The sequence below is a fragment of the Manis javanica genome, chromosome 13 (genome assembly GCF_040802235.1).
Source record: "Manis javanica isolate MJ-LG chromosome 13, MJ_LKY, whole genome shotgun sequence".
NCBI classification, from domain to species: Eukaryota; Metazoa; Chordata; class Mammalia; order Pholidota; family Manidae; genus Manis; species Manis javanica.
Window position 1 is genome coordinate 62,124,414 of NC_133168.1, and position 26,567 is coordinate 62,150,980.

Consider the following 26,567-nt stretch of genomic DNA (forward strand, 5'->3'; position numbering starts at 1 on the left):
TTTACTCAGAGAACAAAGGGAGCCACTGCAGTACTTTAACAAAGGAATGACAGTTTGCTGATTATAAAATGGATTGGTAGAGGACAAGACTGAGAACAAGGTTTGTCTGTGCTTGTCACTTGCTGGTAACTTGATTAGGAAGTGGCTGTGGAAGTGGAGTCTAAGGGGGAAATTTGAGAATTAAATGGTTGAATCAGTAAAATGGGATGATTGACGGGATGGTGGAGTAAGGAAGAGGAATGAGTGAAAAATCAGCCCCAAGTCTTTGGCTTAGGGCCTGGGTAGGCAATGGGACCCTTGTCAGAGACTAGATTCTAGGGGGTGAGATGAGTCTGTGGGAGAAGGTACCAAGGCCATTTGAAATATTCGAGAAAGTTTGCTAACTTATACGTTTCTAGAGTAAATTAAAACCGAGGATGGGTAAAGCTTGGACTTAGAGTCTTTTGACTCTGAAAGTCCACAACCCTCACAAATTCCCTGCTGCCTCCCACTCGAGTTGGCTGGAGAGAGAGTAGGTGTGGGCTTTGTGAAGCCTCCCAGTCACGGATCTCTCTCTTTCACCTTCTTTCACATTTAATTCAAGCTGTGCTCCTTAGATTTATTTGAACTTTACATTCTGTAATAATGATAATGCTCTTTACTAAGTTTAGTGCTTATACTTTCAAAGTCTTTATGTCTTTGGAGCAGCCTGCCTAGCCACATTTTCTATTCATTATTGCAGCATTAAAAACAATCAGAATTTGGGTTTGTTATCTAGTTATTGCACAGTTTTGTGCAGAATAATGAGGATTGTCTTAATATCTGCTCAGGGTGTTTTGTCATGTTCAATAAAATCTTGCTTCCCTGTGGGCACTCCACAGAAACTATCCCAATTTTCAAAAATGATTTTCATGGAAGAAGGAAATTTAAATAGTATTTAGGAGTTAGTGTTGTCAGGGACCATTTAACTGTTTTGTAGAAATAAACCTATCTTCTTATTCTATAAAATAAAAATTTTATTAATGTCATTAAAATCTCTGCGATGTCTTCTAAATGTCTCCCAGCACCACTACTCTGAACAAAAAGGGAGAAGGAAATTCTTTAGGATCCTAATCCAAAAAAGCTTTCCTTTTTATGCTTATTTTATGTGTTCCAAATGTGAGCAGCGCTAGAGTTTGACTTCATCTCATTTCTGCAGGAGTTACTCTCCGGTAGAAGTGGAACTCTTCTTCGTCCTTTGCCTCACGGCCTAGAATGAGCTTTGCAGACACTTCCATACGGTGCTGTGTTCAGATGAATGGATACTCTGGATTAGTCATTGCACAGAGGGTGTTAATCTGCTAGGGCTGCCATAACAAGATACCCCTGATGGGGTGGTTTAGTGCTCCCGCAGAGAGGGAGAATGAGAGAATGCTATATATATGCTGTAGGGCCCCACCCTTATGACCTCATCTAATCTTAATCACCTCCCTAAAGGCTCATCTCCAAATAGAGTCTTGTTGGGCATTAGAGCTTTAACATGAAATTTGAAGGACACAGTTCAGTCCACAACACAGAGACAGTGGAGGGCGAGGACATTTTGAAGTGTCTTGGCCCTTTGGATTTTGTTCTAGGTGGTAATTAAGTGTTCTGGAAGTAAAAGATCATTTTTCTTTCCTAAAAGAATAGAGTAATTAATCATATTTTACAATTCATGGTATTGAGATGTTAAGTATTTAAGTTGGTGGGTTAATGTGCCTGCATCTAATCAATCTTGATTTTCCAAGCTGGAGAAGGCTGTCTCTTCAGCTAAAAAGCTGTCTAGTGTGTGCATGTATGTGTGCATGCCCATGTGTTAGAGAGAGGGGGCAGGATGGTGTGTGCAGATTGCTCTCGGTATGATGCATGCTTCTCTAAGAGGAAGCGTTAACTGTACCCCACTAAGACACTAGTCTTACAGAGGAGTGCGTTGCAGATTCTCTTGGGGGGGGGCTTTCAGTTTAATGAGATCTCAATTTCCTTTTTAGAAAAATTACTTCTTTATCATCCTGGAAAGTTAGAAAACATATTTTATTTTGTTTCTCATCTAGTTATTTTGACAGGACTGTGGAAGAATGGAGACAGTTTCACTGTGACCTTAACGACCTCACACAGTGGGTAACGGAAACTGAAGAGTTGCTGGCTGACACCTTTGCTGCAGATGGTGGCCTGGACTTAGAGAAAGCCCGGATACATCAGCAGGTGAGGGCTGACGGTAGGCTGGGGGATCTGCTAAAAAGGCATGTTTATTTAGTATGTGGCATTTAAGACATTTCAAAAGTAGAGGTGAAATATATTAATTTCTCTGGAGTATGTAGACAATTTGTAATTTTTGTTACAGTTCTACTTTCTAGTTTCAAAGGTTTAAGACAAATTAGTTATTTAGTTTTTAATTAAGATTTTAAAGATATTTCAATAAAAACATACTAGTGGCTAATGTGAAAAGCCATTTTAGTTTTAAAATTTTATATTCTGAATAACACTTGTAAAACTTTGTACCCAAGACTGTATCAAGGACAAAGATACCTGCACACCTCACCTCTGTTTTCTGTATTTTAACACTTAGGCATCTTATTTCTGTTTGTGTCAATGACAGTTATCATAAAAGTAAATTATTCTTGAGTTGTATCAAGGCAGCTGCTCATGTAAGTCTAATTTGATTTTGAGGAAATGTAACACAATAAGTCAGTTCCACTGGTAATAAATAGCAGGTCTTTAAAAATAATGCTCAAAAGCAAGCAAAATTTCAATTTACCATTGTTAAAAATATTTTCTCTTTTATTGTTTAAAATACATTTTGTGTAGACAGCTCATGAGGAGTTAGAGAATGCTTTTTTTTCTCATAAACATGTTAATGTGTTTTTCTTATTTCTACAGTTATAACAGGTGCTTATATTTGACTTTAAAATATCCTTTTCTAATTTGTTGCCAAAAGTTTGTAGACCAGTGAAGCAATGTCTCAATAAAATGTACATTGAAAAAAAAATGTACATTGAGGTTTACATATATATACACAGTGGACCATTATGGTATATAGGATGGTATATAGGGGTGTATGTTTTGTTGTGTTTGTTTTTCAGGAGACGCTTTTAAGCACATGTTGGGAAGAAGATAATAAAAATCCACTTTAGTGAAAAATGACTGATGCATATGTAACAGCTTCCATGTAAAAAGCTGTTATGCATTCCGTGTAACTAGGCTGTCCTTTTTCACTGTTACTTGCCTGATACATTCATAACAGTGGGTTAGATTTGAAAATAGATTTCATTTAGTATGTTCATTGAAACATAATTAAAGTGTCTTAAAATGCCTTTTTCACGAACATGAAACATGCTTCCAGGACTTTGTTTCTCTAACACATAAATTGATGCTGCAGCACTGAGTAGATCCGTTGGGTCAGAACTGTTTGACTGAGTCGGGGAGTTAATCTTGAGTTGCACTGTTACAGGAACTCGAGGAGGGCATCAGCAGTCACCAGCTCAGTTTTGCAGCCCTAAACAGAACTGGGGATGGGATCGTGCAGAAACTCTCCTCCGCCGATGGAAACTTCTTGAAAGACAAGCTGGCAGGTTTAAACCAACGCTGGAGTGCGGTTGTTGCAGAAGTGAAGGATCGGCAGCCAAGGTGATTTAGCTGTGACACCTTGAGGGCACAGGGATAAAGATATTCTGGGCAGAGCCTTATAAGATACAGTCAGATGAGTTCAAAGGTCTTTTATCATCTGATAATTCAGTAGGAGTTTACTGACCTTGGAGGCCTTTCCTGTCCATGTGCTGTGTTTTAGAACTTTGTCTCTTACAGTATTTTTAGGTGATCTCAATTTAAAGTCTCACTTTAAAACTCAGATAGCATACATGGAAGCAATACCTTTATTCCTCTTATTTCTCTTTATTATGATATGGTGTCTATGTGGCAGAAACTTGAATTAGGGGAAAGAATACATGGCTTCCAGTCTGGAGATCTGGGTGCAGGGTCAGGCTTCTCTTTTGCTCATTTCCTGACTGGGCCTTGGGGTCATAGCAGTAATTCCTCTGTCTCAGGGGTTCTTAGTGTCAAAGGACTTGCTATATCTATATATGCCAGTGCTTTGTCTAATATAATATACAGTGTATACTATAATAAATATAATGTATTAGTCTTTGTTTTTACATCAGATTATATTACACTACCCCGTATTTTATTAGGGTGATGTCTGGTTGCAAACATGTTTGATTACAAGTGAATATACTACTCAGTGTTACACATAGTGTTTTATATATTACTTTAAAGTTGTTTGTCAAGATTTAATGGGTGATTTCTATTTTGCTTGATACATTCATTCCATCTCATTAATGATCTTTTTCTTGGGAGGTAATGATAGTTTGGAGTAAAAGTTCCAGATATTTTTTCTTGCTAATTTAACTCTGTAGATGATGTATTATTTTAGTGATAAACCATTGTTTTGTTAAATGTCAATCTGATCTCTTATCAAGTCCAGTATTATAACATAAAATATTGAACTATGAATATTTGACCCATGGCTGCTTTTTATAAAATAACATTTGTTATTTTGTGTGTTTTGGTAAGAGACAAATAATAGTTTGTGTGCTTTGGTTGAGAGATTGCCATGTGGCAGAGACACTATTTGGCACCCTGCACACTTTTATTTAATTGTCATGACTACCCTCTGAACGAACTGTTAAGCCCATTGTATAACTTTGGAAACTGAGGCTCAGAGAGGAGAGGTTACTTAGCTTGTCCAGGGTTTCACAGAAAGTTAGTGATGATGCAAAGCTTACACAGTCAAATACTGTTCCTGTACAAACTTGGGGAGACCACAGAGCTATCTGGCCAAGTTTCCTTCTCTGTATATGAGAACTCTGATATGTTCTCAGAGGAGTGTCATGAGGATTAAATGAGAGTATTTGTAAAAATGTATATGCCCTGATTACTCATAGTAAACACTCAGAATATCTAGTTCTTATAATATTAACCTGAGAATTATTCTCTAAGCATGTTATTGATGAATTTTGCCAGTAATGGATGATTGATTTGACCAATATTTATTGAGTCTTGTGTCTAGCTCTGGGGATGCAAATATGACTAAAGAACTCAGACTAAGATGAAGAAAATGTTTAAAGAAAATGTGATTCAAGCACACATCATTAAGAAGATACAATGTTCTCAAACAGGCAGGGGTGATGGACTGTGGAATATAAGCACCACAAGGGAGGGATCCTGAAGCTGAATTTTGGTGTATTTATAGCAATTTCCCATAAATCCTTCCTAAGGATGGCCTTTTAGGGAAAAGAAGTAGAAGAGGCAAATGTAGAAGGCATGAAATGTTATGGCCAGATGAGAGGCCTGTGAAGGTTAGATGGCAAAGAGAGCTCAGGGGTTGGGGCAGGATTGGAAGGAGAGGTCACTTAGGATTTTATGTGCTATGTGAATGAATTTGCATGGAGAGGCCTTCTAGCTAGAAAACGATCTATCTCTCAGGTCTTCTTAGGGAAAAAGATGTATCTGTTGGCATGGTATTAGCAATACCTGCAGAATTTCCTCTAAAGATCTTTGAGTGGATTTCTGTGGAATGTGGTAATTACTACTCTTGGAGCTCACGAGGTGAAGCTAATAAATATTTTGCTCACTTTTTGAAAGAAGAAAGAGTAATGAATCTCTTCCCTAGCATCTGTATTTTAACTAAAACAATATTTGTTTTCATAAATTCATGTGTAACTTCAGTTGATAACATCTTAAACTGGGTCCACCTTGCAATTTTGAAAGCTTCTCTATGTTCTATTATCAGAGTCATTGAAAAGTAGCACACAGTTCAATTTGTTTTTGTATTGAGTGCGTATAGTTAAATATTTGCATAGCGTAGCAACTTATGGTGTTATTCCTTAATGAGCAATTGTTTTCTACTATTTGAATATGAATTTATAAGTTGTTTTACTCTTAGTGATAACATTTAAAATGTAGATTAAATTTAGCTAGTTTGCAGATGAATATTTTGTGTGACTCAAACATGTCTTTCAAAGTACTTGATAATGTTTGTCTCCACAGATATATTTTCAAAATACTGAATTAGTCATGATTATTAAACATTGAAAATTTAAATTCTCACTTTTTTTTGAAATGCAAGGTCTCTAATAGTATCTTAGATGTTTACAAAGTTGTTACTTTATTCTTCTAATACAGAGGGTAGATTGTGTACCTATTTTAGTATTGGTAACCTTAATAATTAATACTATTATTGCCTTATTATTTATTTATTGTAATCTTAAATCAGTGTTCTCTCCGAATGGATACTTAAAAGTGAAAACTTGTGATTTTGTAGTGATTTTTATTCATATTTTAAACATTAAGATATGCTCCTTCAAATATCACTCTCTCTTAAACATATAAGTATTTATTCAGCATTTTATTTTGTGTGTGTGTGTATATATATATATATATATATATATATATATATATTACATCAATATGTTAGGTACTGTGATTAAAAAGAAACAGGCATAGCCATAAAAAATGTAAATTCTTATTAGGGATGATACAATGTAATTCATTAAAAAATTGCATTCTATTTTTAAACCAGCAGCTAATTGATATCATCACCAAGCTCTAAATAGCTTTCAAACCCTTTCTTAAAAATACATAATTTTGTTTGTCATATGAGTGCTAGTCATATTCGTATCTACTGACAGATGGTTTATGTACTTTTTAGTGTTATTTTTATAACATTTGAAAGATTTGATTAAGGCAGTTCCTTTTTTTTATTCACTTGAGTATTTGCTTACATCGTTTAAGGCTTTTGCTTTGTTTTTTCTACATCTCTTCTTATAACTTGGTGCTTTATTCAAATATAATATTTTAATGAACTAACCAAATTTCCATCTTTTCTTGTCTTTCTTAATACTTGTACAAATTTCTCATTCTTAGTATCTTGCCTTGTTCTTATTCTTTCTTTCCTGTGAATAAATCAGTATATACTTGCCACATAATGTGAATGAAATATCATATAATGATGCCTATCTATCTCTGTGGAGAACCCGAAGAGTATTATATGCTTTTTCTTATTATTTTAGATGAAGACATTTCTTATGTTTTTTTCCCAAACTTCCATTATGTTGCCTAGTATCTAGCTTAACAAAAAGTCCTCTCTGTTAAGTTTCTATATAATTTTTCATGGTGAATGAAGATAACACTCTTTAGTTTCAATGGTTTTTAATTTAATGAAGAAAGGATTCTTGTTCTTACAGTATCAGGTAATCTTTGTATTGTGGAGGTATACATTGCTAACATTCATTTAAGAATTCATTAGGAATTTTTTTGTATGGTGTATTTAGTCAGGATATCCTGCTTAATCGGATATTTCTTCTCAATATTTTTCCATAATATATTCTTCTAGGCTAAAAGGAGAGAGTACACAGGTGACGGAATATAGGAAAGGACTAGATGAGATTATCCTTTGGTTAACAAAGGCTGAGAATGCTGTGCAGAAGAGATCAGCTACTGAGCTGGCAGAAAACCTGCAGGAACTTACAGTAAGTGGTTTGCCTCTAAATTTGCCAGTGCTTTTTGCTACATATACATGTACACGAAATATGATATTGCATGACTGAAGAACAGGGGAAGCATCTCTGACTTGGTGGTAAATGTGGCGAACTTTAAAGAGGAATATTTTTTTTCCCTTTTTTAAAGAGCAGTTAAGACTTTGTTCTTGCAGAGGTAAGGCTTCACTCAGATAAAAGTGATAAATCATGTTGTCTCCAAATCAGACCAAAGGTTTTCAGGATATCTTAAAACAAGCTTCATCATTTTAGAAGATGTAGTGTTTAGAATACTGTGTAGTGTTTTTTACTTTTAGATTTAGAAGATAATTAATGAACACTGTCTGTAAAATTGTTTCATAAGAAAACTAAATGACTTGAAAATAACTCACTGTAGCTTATGATGGGCTTAGCATTGTGGGTGTGATGAAATTTTTTTCTATTGATCTGCTACCAACAATAATTGTTTGTAGCTGTAAATGTACAATATATATGAAAATACACAATATGTAGATATGTAAATTATGCAAATATCCATACATTTTTATATCAGTACATTTTATATTTTTTGTGTTAAGAATTGAAATACTTGTTGCATAACAATAAGCATACTGTGCTCATATTTTTATTAAAAAATTATGCATGGGTGTGGATAGATACACGTGCATGCATGCATTGATGTATGTTTCAAAGATACCTATTAATTTGATAAGCAATTTCATCTAAAGGAGTATGCTTGAGGCATTTTGGTAAAGAAAATTTTAATCATGATTAAAAGTAGGTGCAATTAATAAGTTTCAAAATGTGATCAATTCTAGTTTTATCTAAAAATTTCAATAGCATTCTTGGAACATCCCTTTTGTAAACAATTTGGGTGGTAGTCAGAAAGAGTGTGATGGTATATCAAGGTGTAGGTAGAGATAAGGTAGAGATGGATGCATAAAATACTCTTGTTTATTTTTTATGTCTCATTAGAATAGACATAATTTTCCTTATCTAAGAATGGAATGCTAAATTATCAATATAAATATGTAAAATCTGTAAATATAATATAATATGACCCTGTTAAGAGATGGTGGGATGGGGAGTTTGTGGGCCATATGTGCTCACAAACACTGAAGGTGGTGTTTATTCCCACATCAGTTACAATTAACATAAGTTCAGGCTTCTTACATACTTATCTTCCATTTAAGAAATTATAAGTCCACATTTATAAGGATATTTCCCAAGACATTTTTCATATAGTTCTTGAACTTTCGCCAGTGTGACCACCTTCTAACCATACCTCTTTTCTGACCCCTTTAGGACTTAACCCAGGAGATGGATGCACAAGCCGAAAAGCTCAAGTGGCTGAATAGAACTGAATTGGAAATGCTTTCAGATAAAAGTCTGAGTTTACATGAAAGGGAAAAAAATTCAGAAAGCTTAAGAACGGTAAATTTGACATGGAGTAAGGTGTGTATTAAGAATTACTGTGATACTGTTCTTATAGTTATTGATTTTATTGTCAAAGAAATGAAATCCTGCAACTGTTTTCAGTACACCCAAATATGGTCACATTTTGCTAATGCAGTACTTATAATTCTTTTTTTCATCTGTTATGGACAGAAGTATATATTCTCAAAGAACACTTTTGGTTTTACATGGAATTTTTTGGCTTAAGGAATTTATACATTACATACTACATTAAATAATGAATGTATAATAGAATTAGGCAATAAAATGCCAATATTATACTTTGGAAATGAGGACATTAAAATAGTTTCCTGAGGTTGCCCATGACTTTTCACATATGTAGGTTTATTTTTAATGATTTTATTCATTCAACATTATATTTACTAGGTTCCAGGTAGAATATAATGGCATGTGACTATAAATAGGACTAAGATAAGGTCTTTGCTTTCATACCACTACTTTGTTTTTGCAATTAAAACAGTTAAAGGCAGGTGAAGTCATAGATTTCTATTTATTTTGGCCTGATGCTTACCATTTCAAACTCTGAGGTCTGTCTGGGACATGGAATAGATAAGTCTCTGCCCTTGGCTTTAGTATACCCCATACCAGTCATTTTCTCCTTCTTGAAATGATAGTCATCATCCTCTGTCTAATGACACAGGTGCTTTATTGATCTAGCCTCTCTGATGAGGATTTCTGCCTGATGAGTCACTATTACTGCTGACTCACACGTATGTGCTCTGGCCTGGACCTCTCTCCATATTCTAGACCTCCATGTACAACTTCCTGCTCGGCACCTCCGCCTGGATGTCTAATAGGATCTCAAACTTACATACAGAATTGAGCTCCTGATTCCGCCTCTTCTCTGCACCTCACTGGACTTCTCTACCTTAGCTACTGATAATTACAGCCTTATTATTGTTTAGGCCAAAAACCTTGGAGTCAGTCTTACAGTATGTAGAGTGTAGCTCAGTTAAACAAGAAACAAACACTGGGGTCACCATCATCAGCTTCTTCAAAATACCCCTTTGATGGGTAGTTTGCTGGAAGCTGGGTAGCTAGATAAAGCAGAGCAGAGCAGATTTTAACAACTGTAGATGCTGGGTGGCAAATGGGTATTCCCTTTACAATTCTTTCCATTTCTCTTGGGTTTGCATATTTCATAAATTTGACTGCTTCTCACTATTTCCATTGCCCCTAGCATACCTTAAGCCACCATCATGTCTTGTCTTCAGGCTTTCAATGGCTTCCTTCCTGGTCTCCCTGCTGTCTCTTTTGCTCTTTGCCAATCTGTGTTCAACAAAGCAGGTAGAGTATTTGTTCAAGCAGAATTCAGTTCAAGTAACTCCTTTGAGCAAAGCCCACTGCTGGTTTTCCGTCTCCCTCAGAGTAAAGGCTGACCCCCTTACTGTCACACGGTGGGCCCCTCTGGTTCTGGTGTCCTATTTTTCTCTCTGACTTATCTGCTCTTCTCCCTCCTTGCTCTCCTCTCCAGACGTGTTGGCCCTGTTTCAGACAGGCCGGACTCTGCTTGTACGTATTCAATCAAAGCACTCAAAAAATTTTTTTTAACACACAGGATGCCAGTAGGCCACAGTGGTCAGGCTGCAAGCACTGTGTTGACAAAGTCAGAACTTCCTTCATTGCAGGACTTCATGTATATTTTACTTAGTAATTACGAATGTCTAATACCAAACAGAACTTAATGTGCAGAAAATTTCAACAGACACACATTGAGAAATGCTAATCTGGGATATGTCATTCATTCATGTATTCATTCACTCACTTAATAGCTCTTGACTGGACTCTCACTTTGGGAAAGGCACCATTTTAAGAATGAGGGATATAGCAGGAGTGTAACACTGCCTCAAAACAAAAGAGTTTATCGTGGGTAAGACAAGTAGACAAGCAATTATAGCCCAGAGGTATGCAGGGCAACATAACAGTAGGGCAACTACCTGGCTTTGGGGGTAACCATGGGAGAGTTTATGGAGGAAAACCAGTCCGAGCTAATGTATAGAGAATGCATAAGTGTTAGATGAAGGATGGGGAGAGGGCATTGCAGGAGGAAGCAGCACCTAGTGAAAAGGTCTAAAGGAGACAGAGTGTGAGCACAGGGCATTTGGGTCTGGATGAAGTGGAAGGATGGAGATGCTTGCAGAGACCAGATCTTGGAGGCCTAACTGTGCATCACAAGGAATTTGAGTTCCATCTTAAGAACAGTTCACTATTTTAAGGGCAGTGAGCAGCTATTGATGGATTTTAAACAGGAGAAAGTTACATGTTTGAAAGATTGCTATTGCTGTCCTGTAGAGATGGATGGAGTGAATCTAAGGATGGATAACCTTAGGATGTCAGGATATCAAGTAACACCTCTGGACAAAGCCCAGTCACTATCCAGATCAGGATAATTGATCTGGAAAGATCAATTAGAACCATCAGACAATGTGAAGGGGAGTGTCAGGCAGAAACATGGTCAGTCAATTCAGGTTTGGACATGTCTGAATATCCAATTGACAGAGAGTTGGCTGGAAGATATGTTTTGGGGAGTCTTCAGCCTCCTAAAGCTCCAAATGATAAAGGAAAATATAGAACTTAGGTTGAAAAGCCAGAGACAGGGTAAGAAGACGCAGAAACCTACCCTGGGGAATGTTGGTATTGATGGATGGGTGAGGAGAGTGAAACATACTTAGGGGAACAGTCAGAGAGGCAGGCATTAAGTCAGGATGCGGGACATTACAGAAACCAGGGAGGAGGAGGGGCAGCGTTAAATGTTGCAGAGGGCTGGGGCGGCTATGGCCTGGATAGTGGCTCAGTGGTAATGGCAGTGGCATAGGGGCTTAAGCAAGATGGCCGTGGATAGTGAAGGTGGAGACGGGTGTTTCAGTGTCGAAGTTGAGAATAACACCTCCTCTTTCAAAATACAACCTTTATTTATGTAGTATTCTTCTCTTTTTGTTTGGCCTGTTGCTGTAGATGTGCAGAGAAGTGCCCAGTGCATTGAGGGAACGTGTACAGGAACCCTGTTCTGTTTCTCAGACAAGAATTGCTGGTAAGTTACAATTTCTCAACACATTTCTGTATCAACATAGCAAAATTTTATGATTATGAGCATCATCATACACTCATCAGAAAAACTTGTTTAAAAGTATGATGCCATTGTGACTTGCCATTCTACTTTCAGTTATTTGAAAAGAACATTTAAAACACACACTGCCCAGTGTGTGCAAGGCATTCCTTCTCATGTGAGATAAGACTTGCATGGGACCTGGGCCTCCACAGAACCAAGTAGAGAGACCCAGTGGGAAAATTGGGGAATAGTTTTCCAGGCACATGCAGTTTTTTAGGAGCTCAGCTATTAACCCGCTGTGTTAACTTGTTTGGGGATGTGTAATTAGATGCTGATCATGACTGAAAACAAAAGGTCTAGATATCCTTGGAGCCAGGTGGGAGATTGGGGTTTTCCATCCTAAGAGAGTGATTTACTGACAAATGCTGATCACATAGATGTGGAGAGAGAAGTGTTCTCACTGCATATTTCCCTCTGTTCAGATTAGAGTGCAGGCTTCGGCGCCGTAGCACTGTCTTCTCTGCTGATGGCAGCCCTGCAGGCTCTCTGCACCACCGTGTCTGTTGAGTCACCAGGCAAATCCCAAACGGGATTAATCCTAACTGTCCACTTCCTGTCCCAGCTGCCTCTGCCGCTGCTGCGGGCTCTCCTCCTCCACCACCTCCTCACTCTTCCCCCACCTTCCTCCTTAAGATCAGAAAATGTGATGCGGGACAAGATTCATTTTCTGTTTTTTGAGATTGCAAGCTTGTTGAGGGCCAAGTTTGTGTGCTGCGTTACTTGTATCTCCCAGTACCTTGCATAAGAAATCCTGGGGCTTGATTGGTTTTGGTAATTAATATCCCAAGCCCTTGAATTAACATCAGGGGCCGGCTGCCTTGTGACACAAGTTCAGTTCTGTGACCACAGGGAGAAGACCCGATGCATTTTATAAAAGAGCAATAGGTTATCTTACTTTCTTCACACCACTGTGGCAAAGAAGCAGGGAAAATTTGGAGTACCTGTTTGGACGTATAAAAATCTGACAGCAAATCTACACCTTTCAGTAGGTGGGCAGTTTATTCTTCATAAGATATCCATCCCTGGGACAGGTGTGACCTAAAACTAATTTCATGTTTCCCTCTCCTCCTACAGTGTTTTAATTCATTTGCTCCTTTTTTTGTATTATATTAAAAAAACAAAATCATTTTAAAGTGATCAGTTCAGTAGCAGTTAGCGCATTTGCAGTATTGTGCAACCACTACCTCTCTCTAGTTACAAAATATTTCCATCACTCTAAAGTAAAACCTCTTACTCCTTCTCCAGTTTCTCTCCTTTTCCCTCTGCCCCGAGGCCCTGGCGACCACCAGTCTGCGTTCTGTCTCTGTGGATTTATGTACTCTAGGTATTTCCTGTAAGGGGTACCTTACGGTGCTTCTGTCACTTAGCACGTTTTTGAGGTGTATCCATGCCAGCTTCTGGCAGACTGTGCTGAATGGGGTGCTCAGCCCTGACTGTCCTCACTGCTGCACTCTCCTCTGAGAACTCCGCTACCTGCCTCTCAACTAACGACCTCACCTCATTTTCAAACACAAAGGGCTGTTTGTCTGACAAGATCTTTCTCCCTCGCAAACTCCATCAGCTGATGTACATGCGTGGCTAACTCCATGGGCGTCTTTCCCATCCAGTTGAGAGGGTATCTCTTCCTTTCTAGACCATCCCCTCCGCTTGGCTGTGGATCTCATCTCCTCTTGGCTCCTGTCCTCTTTCTCTCCTTCCCTCTGGATCATTCTCATTGGCCCACATTTCGATGCGTGTAGTTCTAGGATATCATTTCAGCTGACATCTAGGGCTCCATCCTCACCCACTCCACTCTCTCTCTGTTCCCCAACGCCGTAACTGTAGACACTTTGTAACTTGAGATGATTCAGCCGCCTGAAGCCCAGGACACTTGAAGTCATCCTCAGCTCCTCTCTGCATTTCCCATCCAGTCGGGTCAGTCTTATGCCCCGTCCCGGTCCCCTCCCTGGTTTTGAAGACCCTCATCTCTCATCTGCATTAGTGAAATAGTCTCCTGACCCATCACCCTGATCCTTCTCCTGCCTTGCCACTCCTCCATGATCTGTTCTTCTGTTAGTGGCTAAGTCATGCCTTAAAGAATTGAGTTTGATTGTGTCACTCCTTTACTCACAACCTTTGCATCACTTTGATGATACACAGTGAGTTCCAAAGCCTTACTGTGGTCCTGAAAGTCACGCATGATCTGCTTGCCGTCTGTCTCTCTAATCTCATTTCTTGTTACTTTTCCCTTTGTTCACTCTACTTCAGACGCACTGGTCTTGCTGTTTCAGACACGCTGAGAACATCTCCAGTTACATCGTATACCCTTAGGTACCAAAAACTGCTCTATGCTTGTGCATGGGAAAGAATGAGCTCAGAAAGGCAGATAATTTATGATGATCATCGTGTAGGCATCCACACCCCTGGTAGGTTTTGGTGATGAGTCCCGGTCATGTCATTTTGTGAACATGGGCCCTGTGGAGACAGGTCACTTCATTTTAATTTGCATATCCTCAATTCCCCGTGCTGCTGAGCCTTTTTTTAATGTTTTTTCTTTCTCTCCTCTTCTGTGAATTGTCTGTTGACATTCTTGGAGTTTACAAAATTTATTTACAAAAATTAGTGTCTAATTCCTTGTCTGGAATATGCCTTGCAAGTGCCTTCCCTCTTAATCTGTGGCTTTTAATATCTTTATTTATGGTGCTATTTTCAGGATTCTTTAACATTAATGGTCGATGAAGAGCTTCCTCTTTTTGTGTTATATTTTAGACTTCTTTTAGTACTCTGAAATCATAAAGATAATTCTTCCATATTTTCAACTAACAGCTTTACAGTTTTGTTTTATGTTTAATGTTCAGGTAGGTCCTTAATCAACCAAGAATTAATTCTCCTTAGGTTTGTGTGAGGTCAAAATCTGTCCCATCACCTCCCCACTCCAGCCATGAGTCTCCACTTCTGCAGGCATCATTTGCTGACTAGTAAATTCCTCCTCACTGATCTTTAATGCAGTCTCTGCCAAGGTCATATTTCTCTGCCTCCTATACACTGTGGCCCTTCTCCTCCAGGGGTCTGTTTGAACTTTGGGGTCCATAATACACTGAGTTAGTTATTATTAGCTAAGTAATATAACCAAATATCAGGTAGGGCAGAGCCCTCTACCCAAAATAAAATTTTTTGACTGTTCCTGTTCTTTTTCTTCTCTATATTAATTTTAAAATCATAAATTTGAATACACAATTTTGTCAAGTTACACATAAACCGGTTGTGATTTTTATTAGAATTGTTCTGAATTTATAGATTGACTATATTTTTTTAGGAAATTATTTAAGCCTCATCTAAATATATCATATTCTAAAGTGAATTCCAGATCTAATAATTAATTCAACTACCTCTTGTATCAAAACTAAAGAAAAACAATAACCAACCTCCCATGATTTAAAAACAAAACAAGACAAACACATACAGACAAAAAATAGAGAAAAAAGTTTCCAATTTTTGGAGAAGACAAGAGTCTTGAACTTCAAAAGTTCTGGGAAAACTATCATTGAAGGCAAATTATGGATTTGATCACCCCAAGCTTGTTAATATCTATGTTAAAAATAGAAAAAATACACATTTAAAAATCCTAAAATAGAAACATTGTTCCAGCACCATGCAATACGACAATTCATTTTTCCTACATGAAGGGTTCATCCAAATTGATAAGGAAGCCTAAATTTCTGACTCTCAAGGAAAACAATTTGACAACAAGTATTAGGCACATTAAATTTTTTCATATTTCTGATGGGGTAATTCTACTTTGGGAAATTTATATTAAGGTGGTAATCGGAAATGTGCAAAATGCTCTACACAAAAGTTCTTTTTTAAAGTAAAATTTCAAGACCTATCTAAATATCCAGCTATAGGATAAGGATTAGCTTAAAGTTAGTGAATATATACAGATTATTATGTAGGTATTCACAGTGATTTTATTAAGAATGACTAATGTTTATGGAAAAGAATGAAAACTTATGGATAAACTAACTTTCAAATAAAGGCAAGCATCTTGACAAAATAAAATAACATTCCTAATTTTCCCACAGCTGATTATTTTACTCTGTTTTCTCTTGGCATCAGTGTTGGTCACTTCCGAGTTATTGCTGCCCTACCATATTGTGCCCTAGATTATTAAGCACACAATTACACTGTGTTTAATTGGCTTTCTGGCTACCAGAGACATATAGATACTACAGGAAATACCATTGCATTTCAGTATGAAAAAATAAACCCTCTTAAAATTGTTTTACTTACACTAAATTTTACAGAAATACACATACACCCACCACCATTATACTGTCATAGTCAGAATATCCTGTTGATTCATTAATACTTTGCTGTTTTTTTTTATTTCAGCTCATCCTAGTGTCCAAAAGGTGGTGCTAGCGTCATCTGCGTCAGATTTTCCTGTTCACTCTCCTCGTACGTCAGAAATTTCAATACCTGCTGATTTGGATAAAACGATAACAGAACTAGCTGACTGGCTGGTATTGATCGACCAGATGCTAAAGTCCAACATTGTCACAGTTGGGGACATAGAAGAGATCAATAAGACAGTTTCCCGAATGAAAGTAGGTGCACAGGGTAAAAGGCTTGTCATGGAAATACCTCAGCAGAGAGGCAGATAAGGACCCCCGCTGTTTATCCTGAACTGGGAGAATGAGCTTTAAAGAGTTATTCGTCTGTCAAACAGCCATGCTCTGTTTGGCTAGCTCCAAAAAGTAAAGCTTTTCTTACATTTGTCCGATTTTGGTGAGGTCAGATTTACCAACTTGAGCTGTAGATCCAGTGTATTTTTATAATCTAAAACTGATACCATAAAGCTTGGGCACATCCATATAAATTTAAAGTAGTGTTACAGTTGATGCCTAGCATGATATAGGATAATTTCCTGAAGCACCTTTTCAACTTTTATTTCTTGAGCTTATTTAATGGCTACCTTCAGAAGTGAGAATCTCCTGACTATAAATTTATTATTACACATATATGCTCTAATGCCAATCTGTAAAGTTCTTTCTCCACAGTCAGTGGGTGCCTGGTTCTATGTTGTGTGTTGTATAGGGATACTGAAAAGAATATACCAGATAGAAATTGGAAACATACTACAAAATAATAATAACAGCTATTGCTAACTTTTATTAAGTGCTTAATATGTGCTGGGTATTTTTCCTAAGTATCTTACATCAACTCATTCACTTCTTCAACAATCCTGTGAGGTAGGTATACAGATTTTATTCCCAGGTTACAGATATGCCCAAACTGAGGTGGAGACACTGAATGAGTCCATAGTGACAGGTCACTGCCGCAAGGCAGAATTTAATAAAAGCCAGAAGGTAGGTACACGCCACCTGTTCTTGGAGACAGGATGAGAAAGAGAAAGGCAGACAGTGGTGGAAGGCAAACTGTGTGGGATTTTGACATCTGGAGATGAAATAAATTATATTCCTGGTATAGGGAACAGAGTGAGTAAAGACAGGAGGCAGGGCAGCAGGAGGGATGTTAAGTCAACATTTGGGCAATAAAGTGTGGTGAAAAGTAAGAGCACAGACAGGCCAGGCTCACTTTGTGAAGGAGCACGTGGACCCTGAGAAGCCCGTTGGACTGTTAGTCTGTAAACAATCGGCAATCATCTTTTTTCCCTTCTCTTTTGCTTTGGTAAGAAGACTGGGAAGAGTGTTGATGATGGATTGGGGGCAAGAGATGTTTAAAGGATGAGACAGTCCTTTCTGAGTGGCTAATATGGTGCTAGTACAATGAGCAGAGGTAAGGCAGAGAAGAAATGGGATGTGGGTGAGAGCTTGGTTGATTTCAGCTCTGTTGTGTGGAGAGGTTCGTATGCCATTTAGAAAGAAATGATCAGCATTCACTGAAATGTCTGGGGTTCAGGGTTAGAAGTTGTGAATAGTTCATTTATAAATGATACTATAGGAGTACTTGAAGTCTGCAGAATTATGGAATTGATAAAGAAGAAAGGCTTTGGAGAGAATCTTTGCCACATTGTATTTACTGGAAATTGTGTTTTCTCATCTTTATGTCTATTTATTGGTTCTATATTTAAAACACTATTTTCCTGACATTTTAAACTTTTCTCCAATATTTATTGGTACTAAGTACCAAAAACTAACTACAGCAGCACTTTTTCTAGATGATTTCATTTGCAGTTACTCCAGTTAGCATTTTTCTAATGCTTCAGCCCCATTCCAGTAGGTGACATCAGTTTGTGTTCCTATCTGGTGTAGGACAGATATGAAAGGCATTGTCAGCAGAACTCACTGCTAATGGCTTCAGACCATTTTTTAGTTTTCAAATGGATTTTCTTCATTTAATCTCCTCAGCCTTGATGTAGCTGTGCTTTAAGTATTTTATTATTTCTTTTTGTGCAAACAAAAACACAGGTGAAGTACCTTGGTGATGCAGGTGATAATGGGCAGAGCTAGATTTGAACCTATGACCTCTGACTCCAAATCTTGCATTTGGCTACATTGCTGGTGTCTCACTATCCCTTATAGGAGGAAAATAACTTTGATGTCAGTACACTAGTTTTGCTCTGTTAGTATTCTTGTATGGCTTGTTAACCTAATCTTAATAAACATTTCTTCTTAACAGATTACAAAGGCTGACTTAGAACAGCGCCATCCTCAGCTTGATTATGTTTTCACATTGGCACAGAATTTGAAAAATAAAGCTTCCAGTTCAGATGTGAGAACAGCAATTACAGAAAAGTGTAAGTCAAAAAAAAAATTATGTGTCATTGTCTGCTTTCCCTAAAAATACTAATACACACACACACACACACACACACACACACACATTTTCAAAGATTTTTTTTAAACTGGAAATTAAATTTGATATTTGATACTCTTTCTTTTTTGGGAACATTGTCACAATTCTCACACGAATTCCTTAAAATATTTATATCATTAGTTTTAAGTAGTTACTGATATATTGGATTTTTGTCTTTTGCATTAGGATTTCTTTGAAAGGAACCAAAACACCAAGTTTCAGAAATCCATAGGAATGCAAATCCATTCTTCCATTATAATGTATTCCCTCAAACCAGATCTTTTAACTTGTCTTCTCAAAATTTGTTCCAAAAATAATGTATTGAGGAGCTACTGTGTACTCGGGTGCCTGACACTAATTTGGGAATACTTGACAAAATAAAACAAAGCAAAAAATAAACATTCAAAACAGCCAGCAAAGACCCTGTATTGAGTTTCCTTTCTGGCTGAAGAACGTTTTTAAAATTTGATTGGCGTACACAACAGTCTGAATTCTCAGGAATGTCACGAAGGGGCGATTGCAGTTGGCTTTCATCCTTCCCTCTCCCACAACAGTCCTCAACCCTGTCTGTAGCTATTCTGTACTATATATATTGTTTAAAACATCCTGACATTTCCTGGGCTCCTTACCTTTATTCTATTCTTTCTCCTCTTGGCCCTTTCTCCCCAGGTGAAATTCCACTCAGCTGCTAAAATGTCACCCCCTTTGTGAAGTCGTTCCTACTCTCTCCTGATCCCTGGCGAACCGTATTTTCTATCTTTAGTTCCTGCTATGGCTTTTCCCCCCATAATTTCATTGTAGATCTTAACAGTTACTCTTCCCTCCAAAGATTGTGATGTTCACCTTCCTGGTCCTGGGGCCGCCTACAGTGTCTGATAAAAATTAAGTGCTTAATAAATATTTGTGGCAGAACATAAACTGGAAGGTATTTTATTACCTTGTCTAATATTTTTCAAGGAAAGAAAGTCAACTATTCCTCCTATAAAAAGTGTTTCAATTTCAGAATAAAAGTGGCAGCAGCAAGGTTATTATTATAAAGATGAGTTAACAGAGACCTTTAGTATCTCACAGTGTTGGTTTTATTTTTACTAAATAAGCCATTTCCTTCTTTCTCCCTCTTTTTTTTTAAAATTAAGGTACCATTGATACACAGTCTTATGAAGGTTTCATATGAACAGCATTGTAGTTTCAACATTTATCCATATTATCAAGTCCCCCCTCCACCCCATTGCAGTCACTGTCCATCAGCACAGTAAAATGCTATACAGTCACTACTTGTCTTCTCCTTGCTGTACTACCTTCCCCGTGACCTGCCTATATTGTGAATGCTAATTATAGTGCCCCTTAATCCCCTTCCCCTCCCTCCCCACTCACCCTCCCCACCCCCTTTCTTTTGGTAACCACTAGTCCCTTCTTGAAGCCTATGAGTCTGCTCATGTTTTGTTCCTTCAGTTTTGCTTCGTTGTTCTACTCCACAAATGAGTGAAATCATTTGGTACTTGTCTTTCTCCATAAGGCTTATTTCACTGAGCATAATATCCTCTAACTCCATCCACGTTGTTGCAAATGGTAGGACATGTTTTATTTTTATGGCTGAATAATACTCCTTTGTGTATACGTACCACATCTTTATCCATTCACCTATTGATGGACACTTAGGTAGCTTCCATATCTTGGCTATTATAAATAGTACTGCAGTAAACATAGGGGTTTATATGTCTTTTTGAATCACAGATCTTGTTTTCTTTGGGTAAATTCCTAGGAATGGAATTACTGGGTCGAATAGTATTCCTATTTTTAGTTTTTTGAGGAACCTCCATATTGCTTTCCACAATGGTTGAACTAATTTACATTCCTAACAACAGTGTAGGGTTCCCCTTTCTCCACATCTTCACAAACATTTATTCCTTGTCTTTTGGATGTTGGCCATCCTAACTGGTGTGAGGTGATATCACATCGTTGGTTTTAATTTGCATTTCTCTGATAATCAGCGATGTGGAGCATCTTTTCATGTGCCTGTTGGCCATCTGAATTTCTTCTTTGGAGAAGTACCTGTTGAGATCCCCCACCCATTTTTTATTCAGGTTATTTGTTTTTTTTGATGTTCAGATATGTGAACTCTTTAATATATATTTTGGATGTGAATCCCTTATCAGATAAGATGTTCACAAATATATTCTCCCATACTGTAGGATACTTTTCTGTTCTGCTGATGGTGTCCTTTGCTGTACAGAAACTTTTTAGTTTGATGTAGTTCATTTGTTCATTTTTGATTTTGTTTTCCTTGCCCGAGGAGATGTGCTCAGGAAAAAGTTGCTCATGTTTACATTCAAGAGATTTTTACCTATGTTTTCTTCTATGAGTTTTATGGTTTAATGAGTTACATTCAGGTCTTTGATCCATTTTGAGTTTACTTTTTGAATATGGAATTAGACAATAATCCAGTTTGATCCTCTTACATGTAGCTGTCCAGTTTTGCCAACAGTTTTGTTGAAGAGGCTGTCATTCCCCCATTGTATGTATGTCCAGGGCTCCTTTATTGTATATTATTTGGCTGTATTTATATGGGCTTATATCTGGGCTCTCTGTTCTGTTCCATTTGGTCTGTTCTTGTGCCAGTACCAAATTGTTTTGATTACTGTGGCTTTGTAGTAGAGCTTGAAGTCAGGGAGGGTAATCCCCCTAGTTTTATTCTTCCTTCTCAGAGTTGCTTTGTCTATTTGGGGTCTTTTGTGGTTCCACATGAATTTTAGAACTATTTGTCCCATTTCTTTGAAGTATGCAGTTAGTATTTTGATAGGGATTGCTTTAGGAAGGATGGCCATTTTGACAATATTAGTTCTTCCTATCCATGAGCACAGGATGTGTTTCCACTTATTGGTGTCTTCTCTAATTTCTCTCATGAGTGTCTTATAGTTTTCAGGGTATAGGTCTTTCATCTCCTTGGTTAGGTTTATTCCTTCCTAGGTATTTTATTCTTTTTGATGCAATTGTAAATGGAGTTGTTTTCCTGGTGTCTCTTTCTGCTAGTTCATCACTAGTGTATAGCATAGGTTCCCAACGTTTTTTGCCTCAGTGCCCACTTTTTCAAAGAGTGATTCAATAATGCCCCCTTTGGTAAATTATACTATACCATATATAAAACAAGGATGGATTGTTTTCAAATTATTTTGTTAGAATAAATTGACAATATTAATGTATTACTCAAAGTATAATTAAAATTAAAAAATTAAAAAATTATATATTATTAAAAAATGAAATCTTTATTAGTGAGAGGGTTGAACTTGGTGAGATGACACTAATTTTTCAATGTTTGGTGTCATTTTTGTCATCAGCAATCTTAAATTGCCATGTTTCATCACTGACAATTTGTTTCTTTTCTTTGTTAATAGATTGCTGACCATGCTAAATCATATTTTGGCTAAATATGATGATGGAAATGCAAAGAAAAACTTCTTTGCTACAGCCCGAAAGGCTGGATATAATGTTGAAATTCACCTTTGAAGCCAAAATTCTTGATATCCATTCTTTAATTTCAATTTCAACTCTTCATTTGTTTACAATTCTATCAACTCCTCCTGCAGTTATACTTGTGCTATTTATAGGCTTGAGAAGGTTCTAGGACCTATTCTGGAATAATCATGTTGAGTAAATCCTGAAATCTATTTGTAAAACCGTTTTTAAGTGCTTCCAAGTGCTGGCTATAAACCAGAATGTCATCATCATTTGTTTTCACTGAAGCAACATTTGGACACTGATAAAGTTGTCTTCGACTCAGATTTCATTTGTATAAGTCAAGTTTTGACACAAAGCAGAAATAGTTGCCTTGGCTTTGATTAAATTCACTGCAGAATATTAATCAAACCTTATATCACATTCATGTGAATATTGCCCAAGGGGGTGGTGGCTGGTTCCTAACACCCCCTTAATATGTCTTGGACCAAAAATGCCCCCTCAGGTTTCTTCTACACTGCTGGGTGGTACCATCCCCATTGGGAACCAAGGGTATAAAGGAATGCAACAGATTTCTGTGTATTAATTTTGTATCCTGCAACTTCACTGAATTCAGGTATTAGTTCTAGTAGTTTTTGGGTGGATTCTTTAGGGTTTTTTACATACAATATCTCATGTCATCTGTAAACAGTGGCAGCTTAACTTCTTCCTTACCAATCTGGATGCCTTTTATTTCTTTGTGTTGTCTGATTGCTGTGGCTAGGACCTCCAGTACTATGTGAAATAAAAGTGGGGAGAGTGGGCATCCTTGTCCTGTTCCTGATCTTGGAGGAAAGGCCTTCAGCTTTTTGCTGTTAAGTATGATGTTGGCTGTGGGTTATCATATATGGCCTTTATTATGTTGAGGTACTTGCCCTCTACACCCATTTTGTTGAGAGTTTTTATCATGAATGGATGTTGAATTTTGTCAAATGCTTTTTTTGGCATCTATTGAGATGATCATGTGGTTTTTGTCCTTCTTTTTGTTGATGTGGTAGATAATGTTGATGGATTTTTGAATATTGTACCATCCTTGCATCCCTGGAGTAAATCCCACTTGATCATGACGGATGATCTTTTTGATGTATTTTTGAATTTGATTTGCTAATATTTTGTTGAGGATTTTGCGTGTGTATTCATCAGGGATCTTGGTCTGTAGTTTTCTTTTTTTGCTTTCTCCCTCTTTTTATTAGTGTTTTTTTAATTAATCCATTTATTCACTGATTCTTGTACTTGTTCTAGAACTATGGAGTGATCTTATTTCCCCTGATGTGGCAGGGGCATGTCTTTGCTATGGTGGCACCAATTTATTGACAAAGGCACCTCCCTAGTGGCTTTTCTACCATCTTGTGTTTTTTCCACCACCGCTCTGTCCTAAGTTTCTTTTAAGGTTTCTTAACAGGCTGTTTCTTCTCCCAAATACCTTCTTTTACACAGTTGAGTATTCATATGCAGTATTCTTATGCAGTTTGTTTTCTTTAAAAATTTACACTACCTTAGAGCATCTTCTTTGAGGAGGACAAGTAACTATGTCTTTCTTTTTAATTGAAGTACAATTGATATACAATATCCTATTAAATTCAGGTGTCCCTCATAATGATTTGATGTTTTTATACATTTTAACTCCCTCTCTGTTTTATCTCCATTTTTCTGGTATAAAGGCTGCATAGTTTTTGTTACTATTCATTACATGAAAGTCATTCTCAGGTGAGAGTACTACCTATAGTAACCTGCTTTTTGCACTGCTTAATGAATAGGACAATTTGCACATTTTTTAAATGATAAACCTGTGGTGTTTGTTGTCCCTTGATGCTTACAGTTTTTGTTCAATATTAAGGAGTTCTTTAAGTAGGAGAATTGATCATTGTGCTTTATGTAACTTTTTAACTGTTAAGTAGAACATTATGATAAATTTGTCCTTACCTTACATTAAGAACTTAAGCAACTTAAACTAAAAACAACATAGTTTAAGTGTTAAATAAAACAGATAATCTCAATGAATAATTTTTTAGAATTATTACACATAGGTATAATTTAAATCAATAGCTCTTCATGTTTACTATAACCCTGTATTATTCCAAAAATTTTACAAAATTATCCCCTTATGACTTATCTTGTAATTAAATTGTCCTTCACCTGGTACTTAACTGCCACCCTCCAGTCCACCTGACATCCTGAGCATCTTCTAGAAGTTTATTTTTAACTTTCTACTTACTTACTATCCATAGGTTGAAGATATTGTAAGCTATTGCTTACTAGTACTTCAGTTCAAGGTCATGAACTTCTCTGAAGGAATAAATCAAAACTTTAAATTTCTTTAGATCTCTTTTTCTTTACCTTCATGATGAAAATGAGAAGGTGAGAGAAAGCATGGGAGGGAAGGGGAGGATAGAAAGAGAGAATGAAAGAAAGTACAATAGAAATAACAATAAAAAAGAAAGAATAAAAGAGCTAATATATTTTTTTATGGTACATTGCTGCTGGGTACACAGAACTTGAATATAATTTGCTATTAGTGTTTCTCTTGAACATATAAAATATTTCCTTTTAGAGAGATTTCATGCTACAGTAAAACAATGTAAGTATTCTTACGCAGTTTGTTTTCTTTAAAAATTTACACTACCTTAGAGCATCTTCTTTGAGGAGGACGAGTAACTATGTCTTTCTTTTTAATTGAAGTACAATTGATATACAATATCCTATTAAATTCAGGTGTCCCTCATAATGATTTGATGTTTTTATACATTGTGAAATGATCCCCACAGTGAGTCTAGTCAACATCTGTCACCATACAAGTTGTTACAATGTTATTGACTATAACTTTCTTTGCTGTACATTACATCCCGGTGACTTACTTCTTTTGTAACTGGAAGTTTGTACCTCTTAATCCCCTTCACCTATTTGGCCTGACCCTCAACCCCTCCCTCTGGTGACCAAGTTTGTTTTTTGTATCTATAAGTGTGCTTATGTTTTGTTTTATTTGTTCATACATTTTGCTTTTTAGATTCTATCTATAAGTGAAGTCATATGGTTTTTGTCTTTCTCTGACTTATTTCACTTAGCATAATACCTTCTGGGTCCATCCGTGTTGTCTCAAATGGCAAAATTTCATTCTTTTTTTAGGTTGAGTATATTCCGTTATGTATAAGTATTACATCTTCTTTATCCATTCATCTACTGATGGGCATTTGGGTTGCTTCCATTTCCTGGCTATTGTAAATAATGCTGCAGTGAACATAGGGGTGCATGTATCTTTTTGAATTGGTGTTTTCATTTTATCCATCTCTTAAAGTTCTGTCATAAAGTATTATTAAACTACCTTCATTGGATCAGGTTCTATAAATATAAATTATGTAGGAATGTATTTTCTTTATAATTCTTGGTTTTATCAGTTTATAGTATTGTATGTTTTTATTGTGAAATATTTTGGTACATATAAAGGAGAGTTTAACCTTTTTTTTGCAAGTATGGTTTAAGAAATATATTGTGTTGATAGTGTAGCAGACATTTATGATAAATTTGGAATCAATTTTTTTCCCTTCTTTGATGTTTACTTTCTGGATTATTTTTTATAATACCATCTCCAGTGGAAAAGGCCAAGAACCAGTGGGATAGCACACAGCATGGTGTCGAGTTAAGACAGCAGCAGCTGGAGGACATGATTATTGACAGTCTTCAGTGGGATGACCACAGAGAAGAAACTGAGGAGCTCATGAGAAAGTACGAGTCTCGGTTCTATATTCTTCAACAAGCCCGAAGGGATCCACTCATCAAACAAATCTCTGATAATCAGGTAAGACTCATTAGATATTCAGTTACATTATCAGTTTGTTGGATGTGCTCTTTGTTCTATTGTTCACTGTAATTTTCAGGGCCCTGATCATGATGTTTTCCAAAGTTCTGAGAATATACATTGAAATTTATATAAAGAATTTGACCTGGAAGGTTCTTGAAGAATTTCTGGAGGTGTAACAACCAGAAATGTACATGTATCTGAGACTTAGAGCTCACTGACTCTTTACAAATGGAACACACCCATCTTGAAACAGAATATTTTCGGGATCCCAGGAACTCCCCTTTTCTCTTCCATGTCTGCCTTGAAGGTTATTATTATTTATGAAATTCCCTGAGTCTTTCATTTGAGGGCACTGTATTGAACAAACAGG

The 26,567-nt window shown here is 36.8% G+C and overlaps 1 protein-coding gene across 10 annotated transcripts in view; it reads left to right on the plus strand.

Annotated features, from left to right (window-relative positions):
- UTRN (utrophin) overlaps window positions 1–26,567 on the plus strand; it is a 454,961-nt gene that overhangs the window by 195,097 nt on the left and 233,297 nt on the right. For 9 of the 10 annotated variants that reach the window (XM_037022103.2, XM_073219702.1, XM_073219701.1 and 6 more), the window contains 8 exons: window positions 2,049–2,199; window positions 3,446–3,621; window positions 7,385–7,520; window positions 8,832–8,981; window positions 11,958–12,033; window positions 16,483–16,697; window positions 18,733–18,850; window positions 25,989–26,194. In XM_037022103.2, coding sequence (XP_036877998.2) covers window positions 2,049–2,199; window positions 3,446–3,621; window positions 7,385–7,520; window positions 8,832–8,981; window positions 11,958–12,033; window positions 16,483–16,697; window positions 18,733–18,850; window positions 25,989–26,194 — 1,228 coding nt within the window. The remainder of the gene's footprint in view (window positions 1–2,048; window positions 2,200–3,445; window positions 3,622–7,384; window positions 7,521–8,831; window positions 8,982–11,957; window positions 12,034–16,482; window positions 16,698–18,732; window positions 18,851–25,988; window positions 26,195–26,567) is intronic. The other variant, XM_073219700.1, reaches the window with a different exon arrangement.